This window comes from Myotis daubentonii, chromosome X, assembly GCF_963259705.1.
Source record: "Myotis daubentonii chromosome X, mMyoDau2.1, whole genome shotgun sequence".
Lineage (NCBI taxonomy): Eukaryota > Metazoa > Chordata > Mammalia > Chiroptera > Vespertilionidae > Myotis > Myotis daubentonii.
In genome coordinates this window covers 41,267,542-41,282,145 of record NC_081861.1, presented here as the reverse complement: position 1 = coordinate 41,282,145, position 14,604 = coordinate 41,267,542, and the positions used below count along the sequence as shown (strand labels likewise).

The following is a 14,604-nucleotide window of genomic DNA, read 5'->3' as shown; positions in this document are numbered from 1 at the left end:
GGTAATATAAGGTAATATAAGTTTAGTCAGAGGAGAGAATCTGAGTTTGGGAAGGAGAAAAGAATTTCTCCTCTTCATGTCTTGGCATTTTCTTGTGAAAGAAAGAAGTCTTTCTTATTATGTTATGTTTTTTATTCTGTTCAGCATTTAAGACAATTCTCTTGCATTTTCAGCAAATCCATGAGACCAGAAAAGATTCCCAATCATGTATTTGAAATTGATGAGGACTGTGAGAAAGATGAGGTAAAGATTGGGGCCACTGCACTGGTTTCTTCAAGGTCCCTTCTATTGAGGATTTCCTTAAGAAAAGATGAGGGGGAGAATTATATTTGAATGACCTGTGGCCAACTTTCAAACTAATTAGATATTTTTAAAAAAGTTGCATTTACAAATGGAATTGGGGGGAAAAATCAAGTGAACTGGGCTGTGATTTTATATAAACACTAGAGGACTAATGTACAGATTTGTGCACTGGTGGGGTCCCTTGGCCTGACTTGTGGTTATTGGGCCGAAACTGGCTCTCTGACATCCCCCGAGGGGCCCCGGATTTTGAGAGGGTGCAGGCCAGGCTGAGGGACCTCACCAGTGCATGATCAGGGCCAGGGAGGGGCCGCAAGAGGGCTCCAGGGCCCTCACCCAGTCCTGATCGGCTGGATCCCAGCAGCAAGCTAACCTACTGGTTGGAGCGTCTGCCCCCTGCTGGTCAGTGCACGTATACGAATGGTCAGACACTTAGCATATTAGGCTTTGATTATATAGAATGTTTTACCACCTGTGGGACATGCTTGTGGAGTCGATTTTCCTGCACTGGGTATGTGATGTGATGATTCACCTGGACTCTCCTGCCTGATATATACCTCAGGGGACAGATGGCCCGGATGTCTGTGACATTTTGAGGTGCATTTTGCTTGTTGACATAATGCAGAAGATTTTCCCAGATGACGGCTCATACAATTAAGTAAATATTGAGTGCCTACTGTGTGCACAGCACAGAGTCTTTCATTTTAAGTTTAATCAGGCATCTTCTTGGAGGGAAGGGACCGTTAGGCTTCGATTAGAAACTGGAGCAGGGCCTAGTTCGTGCCCCCCAAATACTATTTGATTAGATGGCTGGCTGTTGTTTCACTGATGGTTTTTGCTCTTTTCAGGATTCATCTTCTTTGTGTTCTCAGAAGGGTGGTGTGATAAAACAAGGCTGGTTGTACAAAGCAAATGTAAATAGCACCATCACAGTTACCATGAAGGTAAGAAGTACTTATAGTATTTCATTATTTTAAGGATATTCTCATTAGTAGCCTGTCTAGAAAGAATATTTCTTTAAAAAATTTTTTACAATGAACCCTAACAAAAAAAACTTTAATGAGAAGATTCTCACAGATGTATGCAATTTTAAAAATCTGAAGTCTTAGGATGAATTAAGAAGTGTAACTTTAAAAGAAAAGTAGTTATTATCTTCTGAATCAAGAAGTTGAAAAAGGAGACTTTCAGAGGAATAAAGAAAGTAGCTTTGAAACAAAAGGGCATCAAAGTTTCTGTTTCTTTTATTTACTTATCAGAGGCCCAGTGCATGACATTTGTGCATGGGTGCAGTCCCTAGGCTTGGCTGGCGATTGAAGCATGAGTGTCTGGCATGGAAGGGCAGGTCCCAGCTGACCTCTGGGCCCTGGAAAGCACCTCAGCCCCTTGGTCCCCGCATGCCCCCCTCTGTCTGAATCAAGGCACCCGAGTCCCCATGCGGAGATGCAGTGAGCGTGGCTGGACGCTGTGGTTGGGGGCACAGTGTGGGCCTCTAGCAGCGCTGCACAGAAGCCAGTGGGCAGCACGCTCTCTCCTGGCTGGCCTCGCAGACCGGCTCCTGCGCAAACCCATAGGGAGCCCGACCGGGCCCTGCAGTCCCAGTGGCTGTGGCCAGGCTCATCCAGAAGAGGCAGCATGGGTGTGGGGCGGGCTCCTCATGAGAGCCCCGGCATCCCAGGGGAGGGTAGCAGGGGGAGTGAGAGTGAGCTGGGTGAACACACCACATTCTCAACACACCTCTGTCTCTGTCACCCCTGCCCCCAAGTAGCCGGCAAGAAGTCACAGTGAGTCGCCAACACTTGCCATGTTTTGCGCCATCCCCTGGTGGTCAGCACATGTCATAGCGAGCGGTCGAACTCCCAGTCTCCTGGTTGAATTCCCAGTTGAACGAACGACCGTTCGAGGGGACAATTTGCATATTAGGCTTTTATTATATAGGATTTTTATTTCTCAGGTACAGTTTACATTTTATATTATTTCCTATTAGTTTCAGGTGTGCAGCATAGTGGTTAGCCCAGCCGTAGGCAAACTATGGCCCGCAGGCCGGATCTGGCCCATTTGAAATGAATAAAACTAAAAAAAAAAAGACCGTACCCTTTTATGTAATGATGTTTACTTTGAATTTATATTAGTTCACACAAACACCCCATCCATGCTTTTGTTCCAGCCCTCCGGTCCAGTTTAAGAACCCATTGTGGCCCTCGAGTCAAAAAGTTTGCCCACCCCTGGGTTAGCCTATCATATACATTACAAAGTGATTCCCCCTAATATTTCCAGTACCCACCTGGCACCATACATAGTTACTACAATGTTATTGAATAGATTTCCTGTGCTGTACTTATATCCCTGTAACTATTTTGTACCTACAATTTGTACTTTTACCTTTTTCACCCAGCCCCCCAAACCCCCTACCTTCTGGCAAAGATTTCTATGTGGAAATAAATGTAATGTGTAGAGGGAAAATACATGGTTATGTAAGATGGGGGTTTCTTGCCTCCGATAACTTCCAGGCTAGCTAGATACAAAACATATCAAATTAACTACTACATAAAGCAGTACATTAGTACTGTCAGAACTAGAGAGTTTTTCGTTTTGTGTAAAATATATTTTTATTGATATCAGAGAGGAAGGGAGAGGCAGAGAGAGTTAGAAACATCAATGATTAGAGAGAATCATTGATCGACTGCCTCCTGCAACCCTCACATGAGCCCTTGACCAGAATCAAACTCAAACTCAGGACCCTTCAGTCCCTAGGCTGACATTCTGTCCACTGAGCCAAACCAGCTAAAGCACAACTAGAGAGTTTTCTAGTTTGGTCAGAATAATGGGTCTGTGTAAGGGCTTTGTCACACAAGGTAGAAACAGAGAAAGGGATTACATTGTGCAGGACCTTGAATGTCTCAGACATGAGGTTGGCTTTGTTTGGTAGACTGAAGAACCATTAAAATCCAAAGGTAAAACTAACAAGCTCCTTGGAGATTCTGAGCAGGGAAATAAATTATTCTCTGATACCCCAATAGAACCGTTCTATCAGATATTCAGTATAAGATCATGTGGTTTGCTGAAGATGATTCACACTTCCATTAAGTTTTGAAGGTCATTCTGTCTTGCACATTGCCTGCAAGCAGAAATCATGGGTATCTACCAAGGAAAGACTCAAATTTTATCTTGATTTAATATCTCACTTGCTGCTTTCCATTTAGTGGTCAAGTCCTGTTCTCACTTTCATTTTCAAGCTCTGAAAATAAAGAATAATAAGTTGTAGGATGCTTCTTATTTGTCTCCTGCACCTAATCACAGGCCTTTGCACATGATTATGAGACTCCATTTAGTGAGTATGTGCCAGGCACCATACTAAGTGTTTTATATTCTGGATCTCAATTAATCCTCATGGAAGCCCTGTGTTAGAGGCACTGTATTATTAGTTTATAGATATGGAAAGTGAGGCACAAATAAATTCAATGATTAACCCAAGGTCACAGAACTCCAACTTTTCAGAGATGGGATTTGTACCTACACAGGCTGATGCCTGAGCCTTTGCTCCTTTTTTTATTTATTTTTATTTTTTTTAAACACACATTTTATTGATTTTTTTACAGAGAGGAAGGGGGAGGGATAGAGAGTCAGAAACATCAGTGAGAGAGAAACATTGATCAGCTGCCTCCTGCACACCCCCCACTGGGGATGTGCCCGCAACCCAGGTACATGCCCTTGACTGGAATCAAACCTGGGACCCTTGAGTCCGCAAGCCAACGCTCTATCCACTGAGCCAAACCGGTCAGGGCTGAGCCTTTGCTCTTAACCAGCACACTCTTGGTGCTCACTGGCTGAGTGGGTGAGTTGCAAGTCTTTATTATATCTACTGTAAGAGTTATCTGGGTAAAGGAATGCATATGTGAAGGTTACAATTCTGTGCAGGTTATTAGAAAATGGTTCTATGGTTCTTAAAAAATATGCTTTTATTGATATCTAAGAGAGAGGAAGGTAGAAGGAGGGAAGGAAGGAAGGAGAGAGAGAGAAAAAGAGAGAGATAGAGATAGAGAGAGAAAGAAAGAGAAATATTGATTGGCTGCCTCCCATACACACCCTGCCTGGGGATTGAACCTTTTGGTGTGTGGGACGATGCTCCAACCAACTGAGCCAAACTGGTCAGGACAGCTTTATGGTTTGTTTGTTTTTAAAATATATTTTTATTGATTTCAGAGAAGAAGGGAGAGGGAGAAATAGAACATCAATCATGAGAGAGAATCATTGATCGGCTGCCTCCTGCATGCCCCACACTGGGGATTGAGCCTGAAGCCCAGGCATATACCCTGACTGGGAATCGAACCTGTGACCTCCTGATTCATAGGTCAATGCTCAACCATTGAGCCACACTGGCTACAGAAGTTTTATAGTTTTTGACTCCGCTCCTTTCCCCTTAACATTCTCAAAAAAATTAAAAGTTCTGTCCATGCTCAAGCATAAAATAAAACATTAGGGACTTAATCCTATATAGTAAGAGCGTAATATGCAAATTGTCCCCTTGGGTGGTCATTCGACTGTCAGACTGAGAGTTTGATTGCTCGCTATGATGTGTGCTGAGCACCAGGGGATGGCGTGGAATGTGGCTGGTGTTGGCCATGCAGCACTGGCAGCGGGTGGCAGTGGAGGCACTGCCAGCCCTGATAAGCCCCGATGAGAGCGGGGCCGCAGCAGGATGGTGGAGCAGGTGAGCAGGTGGCGCCAGGCTAAGGTGGGTGTGAGCGGGAGCCCAGGTGCTGCCCAGGGCCCAGAGGTCAGCTGGGACCTGCCCTTCCATGCCAGACGCTTGTGCTTCAGTCGCTGGCCAGGCCTAGGGACCATACCCATGCATGAATTTTGTGCACCGGGCCTCTAATATCTTTATAAAACAATTCACCACAGGGTTCCTTTCAATAGTGAATTGATCTAATGCCTGTAAATTATAATTTGATTTACATAAAACTTTCTTAAGGTCTCCATTATATTATAAATCAAAATACAGTTGCCTATAAAAAGTACATGCTTTAAAGTTTTTTCCTAATTTTTGAAATATGGATTGGTTGATGTGGTAGGCAGAATAATATCCCCACACCCCAAAATGTCCATGTTCTAATCCCTGGAACCTGTAAGTCAAGCAGGTCAAACTCAAAGACTAACACGGGCCAAATAAACAAAGTTTAAGTTTATGTGGGCTGCAAAAAAAAAAAAAGCTTTAATTTTCATAGAAACGTAAGTTTATTTTGATAGAAACATGCTGAAGACAAAGGGCTGAAATAAATGAGTTATTGTTAACATAAAATAGCAGAACATTTTAATAAAAAATTAATATCTTTTCTTGAACATTAACTTAACCAGACACTGAATAACTGCACAAATTAATAAGCGTAACACAAATAAACCTGTTTTTCTTTTTCTCTGAAAGTGAAATATTTCCTGTTGCACACACCAATAAGTCAGTCCAAGACTAATGACATGGCAATCGGCTGCTAAAATATTCACTGCTAGTGTTAGTGGAAAGAATGGTGCGCCTGTGCATAAGGGGCATAAGGGAAATGAATGCAACACGATTATAGTAATCAGTCATTAGCAAACTTTGTAGTTCGTTATTAATAATTATGTATAACAGGATATTGTAAAAATTAAGTTACCAGAAATTTTATTAAAAAGTTTCTTACATACCGTTATAATGGCTGGGCCACAACAATATTCGTTATGGGCTGCATACGGCCTGTGGGCCATGAGTTTGACATGCTTGATCTAAGGCGGTGATGGCGAACCTTTTGAGCTCGGTGTGTCAGCATTTTGAAAAACCCTAACTGAACTCTGGTGCCGTGTCACATATAGAAATTTTTTGATATTTGCAACCATAGTAAAACAAAGACATGTTTTTGATATTTATTTTATATATTTAAATGCCATTTAACAAAGAAAAATCAACCAAAAAAATGAGTTCACGTGTCACCTCTGACACGCATGTCATAGTTTCGCCATCACTGATCTAAGGTATCCCCACTATACTTTGAGTTTGACATGCTTGCTGTAAATATTCTTTTACCTAACAAAGGAGAATTAAAATTGCTAATCAGCAGATCAGGAGATTATCCTGGATTATTCGGGGAGGGGGGCAACGTAATCACAAGGGTGCTTATACTAGGAAGAGAGAGGCTAAAGAGGAGAGTTAGGGAAAGAGATAAGCTATGTTGAGAGGTGCCATGTTGCTGGCTTTGACAATGGAGGAAGGAACCATGGGCTAAGAAATGTGGGTAGCCACTGGAAGGTGGAAGAGGCCAGGCAGGATTCTACCTTAGAACTTCTGAAAGGGAGCAGGGCTCTGCTACAACTTTGATTTGAGCCCAGTGAGAGCCATGTCGGACTTCTAGCCTATAGAACTGTGAGGTAATACATTTGTGCTGTTTGAAACCACTAAGTTTGTGATTTGTTACAACAGCAATAGAAGATGAAGTCAGTCAGTCAGAGGTCGATTGTTTAGCTTGTGTATTATCTATCTCCAAGGTTGCAAAGTCCACCACTTACAGGGGCCAGCCAGGAAACAGAAATTCATGAAAGGGTGCAGGGTCTGAGGAAACCTGATGACCACATGGCCTGGCTAAAGGGGACAGCTGCGGTTTGTCTCCAGCTAATTGTTATTCTGCTGCTGCTGAGCACAGGCTCTTTGCTTTCCCTCTTTTTATCTCCAGCTGTTCATATTTTGGACACTTGTTTTTTTTTCTGTGAGGTATAATTCACAGACCATAAAAACACATTTCTTTTGAAAACCTCTACCAACCAGTAGGCAAAGGAAGGAAAAGAAGAATAAACCAACTTGGTCATATGTGTTACACAGCTTTAAAAAGAAAAAAAAAATAGAATAGGGACTATTTTGAAACAGTAAAGCCTATAATGAGATTTGGGAATTGTCTCTGGGTATGGATTTCACTTATCTCAGCTATTTTCCATTATGGATTATGAGTCCCCATTTTGGATTTCTGGGAGGTGAATATATATCCTGTATTCTCCTGGTTTCACCTCCTAAGCCATAGCAGTAGTGTTGTATTGCAGGATTAATCACTGCTAGAATGGACATGAGAGGAAGGTTCAGCCCAATTCAGTTAAGGCATCTGAGGGATTTTGCCAAGATATTTTTTTCCTAGAGTAATTGTGTTTTAACTGTTATTTAGTTCACCATCATTGAAATTAGTTGAAACTTGCAATGTTTCTGTACCCTCTCTGTATATAAGTAGAGGGCACGTGAGTGTATGGAGCAGGCTGGGAGTGGATTGGGCATGGGCAGCCATTTTGTAGTTGCCAGGCTGGAATTTGGAGTAGTGGAAGTCCAGGCCTATCAACCAAGGTGCACCAGGGGACTCGGGCTTGTACCCTGAGGTGTTCTGTTCCAAGGTGGGGGTCATGCACCTTCCTCCTGCTTCAGGCCTGGATTGGCTCAGGCCTAGGGGAGAGGCTAAACCTAAAGGTGGGGTGACTGGCTGACACAGCTCTAGGAGAGCTGGGAAGAGCAGAGGCAAAAGAACTGAGATAAAGGGCTGACAGAATCTATGAGACACTCTGAAAGGAAATTTCTATATACTGGTATTTGTTTCTACTCCGATGGCTTTAAAGTGAAGAAAATTAATGAGTCTCACAAGCAGACGGGAAGATGATTCCGGTGTGCTATTATCTAGTCATTTTCCTGGTGTTGGTGGCAGTTTTACCCTGGATGCATCTGGAGGCCCCTGCCTGCTGAGACCTTCAGCCCACACTGGTGAGAAGCTTTGGTAGCTTTAGCAACGAGCACCACAGGGCTAGAGCTCACCACGTTGAGAGCAGAGAACCTTTTCTATTGGAAAATTCAAGCTTTGATAGCTCTGTAAACTCACAGCAGACGAACCAGGAAGCTACAGCAGAAGGATCTGGGTATTCATCATGACTCATTGGCAAATAACAGCCTGCAGGAGCCACGCATATTCTCTCCTATTTCATCTGTGCCTTCTTGATGCGCTGTGGCTTGACATTAGCCTGTAGATCACTCTGGGGCTGACATGTATTAAAGCAGAGAAACTTGGTGCCTTTTAGTGTGAGCTGTGCATGTAAGGGTTTTTGTTCATGTACAAATTTCTGGATTTGAAAAATTATGTAGAATTAATCCTTTGGAAGGTTTGAAATAATGTGCAACCACTTTAAAGTGCCTTTATCAACAAGTCCAAGTTCTTTCCCTGGACATTTTATTTTTATTGTTTTTATGTATTTTATTGATTTCAGAAAGGAAGGGAGAGGGAGAGAGAGATAGAAGCATCAATGATGAGAGAATCACTGATCGGCTGCTTCCTGCATGCCCCACACTGGGGATTGAGCCAGCAATCAGCAACCCGGGCATGTGCCCTGACCAGGAATCGAACAATGACTACATGGTTCATAGGTTGACGCTCAACCACTGAGCCATGCTGGTTGGGCCCTGGACATTTTGACTGTCAGAAATAAGGGAATGCATTAACAATGAAGGTAAAAATAAAGTTATGAGAGAAGGTGGAAAGAAAAGAAAGAAGAAAAAAGAGAAGAGATTCAGCAAAATCCAGTAGATAAAAGGAAATCAGAAGATGCCTACTATAAGGTCCTTTAAGAAAGCAGCCACATGACTTGTAATGTGATTGAATAATGTAACTAAAGTAATTCATATATGGGTTGCTTTAGAAAGTTAAACCTCCCTAGCTAGCTGCCACAGAGCTTTCAAGAACATTCAAGTTGATGGTGATGGGCTCTAGGGAAAAAGGGGCTGGTGAAGATTATACATCCCCTTTTTATGGAATAAAAGTTTGCATTTTCCCCAGTGTACGCCTTCCCCTCAGATCTGGTCTGTTGTTAAGATATAGTCTTCACCGTTTTCTGCAATTGTCATTTTTCCCCAGAAGTGCTTTTTGAGCATCCCCATTATTGACTGAGAAAGTAGCCCGGAGGAACTCAGACTACTGGAGAGAGGCTAATGATGTGGATCACTCCACAAGTCACAGTCTCAATGCCTGAGTACTTCCTCTCACTAGGAGGATGTTGGCCTCACACAGCTCTTACAGAAGCTCTCTTGGTTGCCTGGGGCCAGTGACCACTTTACTCAGAGCTTATAATTTGCTTTATTCTTGGTGTTCATGTTAAAACAAGACAAATCCTGTCATAGGTTATTAATATCCTCAATTTGTAATTTCTAGTTAATGAAAACACACCCATTGCAACTCTTCAGTTCCTGGAAAAGTTTTGGAGAGAAGTTTAAGATCATAGAAAAGAAATGATCCCTTTGACAGAGATTCCAATTCCCACAGAAACCTATTCATTTTCATTCCCTCTTTCTCAAGTAGTTGGTGGACACATCTGCTTTTGTTAACTTCTTTTTGTATTAGTGAAGGAATTTAATGTGAACTAGATAGCTATGATATTGGACATGACCTTCCCGTGGTATTTAGAACTGTTTTTCCTAAGGGATATAATGATATATGGAATAAGGAAGAATCTGCTCTCAAGGGTGGTTTTTCATTAAAAAAATCTGCTGCAGATTCTTGGCTAACCCTTGGGACACCCACCTTTATGCATCTTCTTGGCTCAGTTTGATCACATTCCTCTAGCTTCCTCCTCCCCATGCTCAGCAATTAAACGTTGAAGTGTTTTGGTATGTTATCGGGGTTGCAAGTTCAACTGCTTGATATATGACTCACTTTTGGTGCCCCTTTTTTGTACAAAAGAGAGTAATTTGTTATATATCTGAAGTCTAAAAGTCCCCACTAACTCTTTGATTGTTATGGGAGGGTTTTTTCCCCTTCTACAGTGGGAGAACAACAAATCAAAAGAGGATTTTGCCTTTAAAAGCACATACAATATTAAAATAATTGCTGGGAGGCTGAGGTTACTGTGTTTGTTGGAACAAAAAGAAAATCTTTTATCTTTGATATGTTAGTGAGTTGTATTTCCAAGTCTACCACACTGTCTCTCACAGCTAACAAATGGATTGCACTCATTTTATAGGTAATATGAATTTGTTTTTTATGTTTTATTTCCCCTTATTCATTGGTGACTGTCAAAAATCATTTATTAGGGGTTTCTTATATGCCTGATACTATTAGAAATCAATGAATTCATCATCAAATATATGTTGAACGCTAGTAAAACATGTTAGCATTGCGGAGGCTGAAAAGAAGTAACATGTAGAGCTTAAAACCTATTTGGGGTGATGAGACACAATAAAAATAATGAATTGTCTAAAGGTGGTACAGAGACCAGTTGTTACATGAGTCCAGATCACTGTGACCTGGGGTCAGAGAAGGTTTCATGAAGGAGGTGGGACCTCAAAGAAAGGGAATGAGAAATGAGGTGAGTATGGCAGGCAATATGTACAGGGCAGTTGTGTTAGGAGAAGTTGAGTTGTAATGGGAGATAAAGTTGGCCTGGTCCTTTGATATTTCCTTGTGCCTCAGTTTCTCCTCTGTAACATGGAGATGATAATAGTAATTACCACAGAGGGTGGTTATGAGCATTAAATGATACATTATGAAGAAAGCACTTAGCCAGCAAATGTAATGGAGTAAGCACTCCACAGATGTCAGCAATTGTTATCATTTTATATTATTAGTAGAATAGTGGGAGTGCCTTGAATGCTGGATCAGGCATGTGAGCCTTGCCATGTGGGTAATTGAGGGTCACTGAAAATTTGAGCAGGGCCATGAGATGCTGAACACAAGCTGATAAAACAGTTCATCTGTAATGAGAAGGATGGATTGTGGATCCCTCCTACTAGACTTTGCCTCAAACTAGTTAAAAAATTTCCAGTGCCCAGTTATGGTGGAATTACTTATGAAAAGCTCGTTGGTTTTTAACCTGTTTCCCAGTGGGTAGGCCTATGTGATATATTAAAACTTGGTAGGACTGTAAAATGAGATGGTGCAGAGAGATGAGTAATACATTAGATTGCCACCTTACTGGTAGGGGTTTTGCAGCAGGGTGACATTCTTGGCATTCTGTTGCAATTAAGCATAACTCAGTTTTCTGGTGAGTTGTGGGGTTTTCTTCCCCAGTGTTCCTTTTACCTTTCTGTAGAACAGCTCTGAGATCCAGTATGTCTCTTGCTGTCCTGCTTTGTCCCATTCCTCACTGCCTCTTTTTTGTTCTGTCTGAAACATTAGTCAAGTCAGTTTCCCTGGCCCCATTTCTGCTTTGCTCCTGTCCCACCTACTTTGCTCTAAAGCCTTTAGAGCATCCTTTCTCAGGGGTCCTGGTTCATGTAATTTAGCAGAAAATAATTACCCTTTAGGTAACACACATAGGTAAACACTCAAGATTTGTTATGTAAAACTAGAGGCCCAGTGCATGAAATTTGTGCACAGAGGGGGCGGGGTTCCCTCAGCCCAGCCTGCACCCACTCTAATCAGGGACCCTTTGGGGGATGTCCGACTGCCGGTTTAGGGATTGGGCCTAAACCGGCAGTTGGACACCCCTCTCACAATCTGGGACCGCTGGCTCCTAACCACTCACCTGCCTGCCTGCCTGATTGCCCCTAACCCCTCTGCCTGCCTGCCTGATCACCCCTAACCTCTCTGCCTTCCTGCCTGATTGCCCCTAACTGCCTCTGCCTGCCTGATTGCCCCTAACTGCCCTCCCCTGCCGGCTTGATCGAGCCCCCAACTGCCCTCCCCTGCCAGCCTGATCGAGCCCCCAACTGCCCTCCCCTGCCAGCCTGATCTCGCCCCTAACTGCTCTCCCCCGTTGGCCTGATCTTGCTCCCAACTGCCCTCCTCTGCCAGCCTGGTTGCCCCCAATTGCCCTCCCTTGCCGGCCTCATCTCGCCCCCAATGGCCCTCCCCTGCCGGCCTGATCTCACCCCTAACTGCTCTCCCCTGCTGGCCTGATCACCCCTAACTGCCTCTGCCTGCCTGATCACCCCTAACTGCCCTCCCCTGCTGGCCTGATCTTGCTCCCAACTGCCCTCCTCTGCCAGCCAATTTGGTTCTGATTGGTCAGTTTCTATGCCAGTCAGCGTCTCTGGGCCTATCAATGGGGCCTGATCAGAAAGGCGGGGCTGATCAGCAGCCCCTGTGGAGGCCTGGAGAGAAATGGAGGCGGGCTGTTGGCCAGGCCAGGAGAGAAAGAGAGGCAAGTTCTGATCAACAGCTGCTACAGAGGCTATGGATCAGACCCTACCTCTCTTTCTGCAGCCCTCTCTCCGGGCCTGATCTGTAGCCCCCTTGGCAGTCAGTGCTGGGTCAAGGCACCCATAGTGGCCCCAGTCAGTGCTGGGTCATCATGGCAACCCAGCAATGACTTCAGGTCTGGTCAAGCCTTAGGTGGTAATTGGTCGTTAGGACCCTGGCTCTTTATTATATAGATGATAAAAGGGTCTCCTAAATTAGAGGATACTAGGTATTCAAAATTTCTTGCCTTCCATCTTTGATTCAGATGAGTGTTAAAAGGCCTTTGTTCTTGCTCCAGAAAGGGTCATGTTCAAAAGGTTCTCATCTACACAGCTGAGGGCCTTCAGAATGATCTCCTCTGGCTTCCTCTCTGTTTTATTTATTTTTCTGGGTGGTATGAATGGGCCTCTGGTCAGAATTTATGCTTCTCACTGATTAAGGTGGGAAGTTTTCAGCTGACTTCACCATTTAGGAAAAATAATAAAGGTGAGAAGGAAGAATATGGGCATTAAGAAACACCATTCTGTTGTATGAAACCATTAGAGAATTTGCACTGAAGAATGAATTATTCATTCATCATTCATTTTGCAATATTTTATTGAGTCCAGGCACTGGTATAGGTCCTGAGAATATAGCAGTGGATGAGACATGGACCTTATCAGTCTAACAGAGACAATTAATAAATTAACAGATAGATGAATAATATATATGTGGATAGTGATCTTTCTATGAAAAAAATAAAATACAGTGCTACAATGAGACCTCTCAGAGGAGGAAAGATTCAAGTAAAGACCTGAAAGAAATAAAGAGAGTGAAGAATGTGGAGGGGGGGTGGGCGGAGGATTCCAGGCTAAGGGAACAGAAAATGCAAAAGCTCAAAGGAGCTTGCTTGGGGTGTTTGAGGAACAGCAGGTAAACCAGTGTAGTTGGAGCAGCAGAATTAGGAATAAAGTCCAAGAGATCATTTGAGGCCAGATCATGTACATCAGCCCAGGCTATGGTGAGTATTTTGAGTCTTATTTGAACCTCGATGGGAAGCCATTAGATGGGTGTGGGCAAAATTCTCTTTGTCTCTGTCACATGATTATGATTCTAGTTCCAAAACTGACTTGCCTTTGTGAATTTGAGTGAGTTCTCGGTCTCTCAGTTTGCTAGTAGATAAAATGTGGATAATGATTCTTATTCCCTAGTGACATTAAAATAATTAGTTATTGGTTACAAAGGACTTGAGGCCTTCAGATGAAAGGTATGATATAGAATAATTACCACTGTATAGTCATTATTTTAACAGCTGTCTTCTTTTTGAAATGGAAAAAAAAAACACAATGTAGACCTGTACCCGAAATAGCAACATCTTGGAAATTTAAAAAATGTCAGGGAAGTCATTTTTCTGATTTTCCTTTTGGTTCCACATGAGAGATTTAGGCTACTCCTTTTTTTCTTTGAAAGTCACCCTAAAAGCTTCCCAGATGTTGAAATCTGACATCTCATAGAATATTAGAAAGAGGAGAGATTTTACAGATCTGTTGAGGCAGAGTCTGATTTTGACAGAAATGACTTTTCAAAACTTCCTTACTCTACAAACTGTGCTATTTACTTATTTTTATTTTATTGAATTTATTGAGGTGACATTGGTTAATAAAATTATACAGGTTTTATGCGTACAATTCTATAACATTTCATCTGTATATTGTATTGTGTGTTCACCATCCCAAGCCAAATCTCCTTTTATACCATTTATCCACCCTCTTCTATCCCACCCCCAGTTTCCTGTAGAAAATCATTTGGGGGAGGGTTACCCCTAGCCTAGGAAGGCTGCTGTGTTATTCATTGAGTTTCAATAAAATTATTTGTAGATCATGAAAAAAATGATCATACAGATTATGTAGTCTGATTACATCATTTTATAAGTGAGGAAACTGAGAAAAGCAGAGTCTTGAGGACAGCTTCACTGCTGACAAGCAGGAGTGCTGGTTGCAAATCAAGATCAAATGACTTGCAGGCATCTGCCCTCTCCCCAGATTCATGAGCTACCTACCTCAGTGTCACATTTAGACATAATTACAATGTTACAGGAAGTGATTTACTGTAATTTCAGATCCCTTTCCATCTCTTTTGTAATGATGTGCTTGGCTAATATTGG

At 42.6% G+C, this 14,604-nt stretch overlaps 1 protein-coding gene across 3 annotated transcripts in view; it reads left to right on the top strand.

Moving 5' to 3' along the window:
• The window catches only part of DOCK11 (dedicator of cytokinesis 11), a 191,150-nt gene that overhangs the window by 47,651 nt on the left and 128,895 nt on the right, over positions 1–14,604 (top strand). For all 3 annotated transcript variants that reach the window (XM_059679693.1, XM_059679694.1, XM_059679692.1), the window contains exons 5-6: positions 174–243; positions 1,149–1,244. In XM_059679693.1, coding sequence (XP_059535676.1) covers positions 174–243; positions 1,149–1,244 — 166 coding nt within the window. The remainder of the gene's footprint in view (positions 1–173; positions 244–1,148; positions 1,245–14,604) is intronic.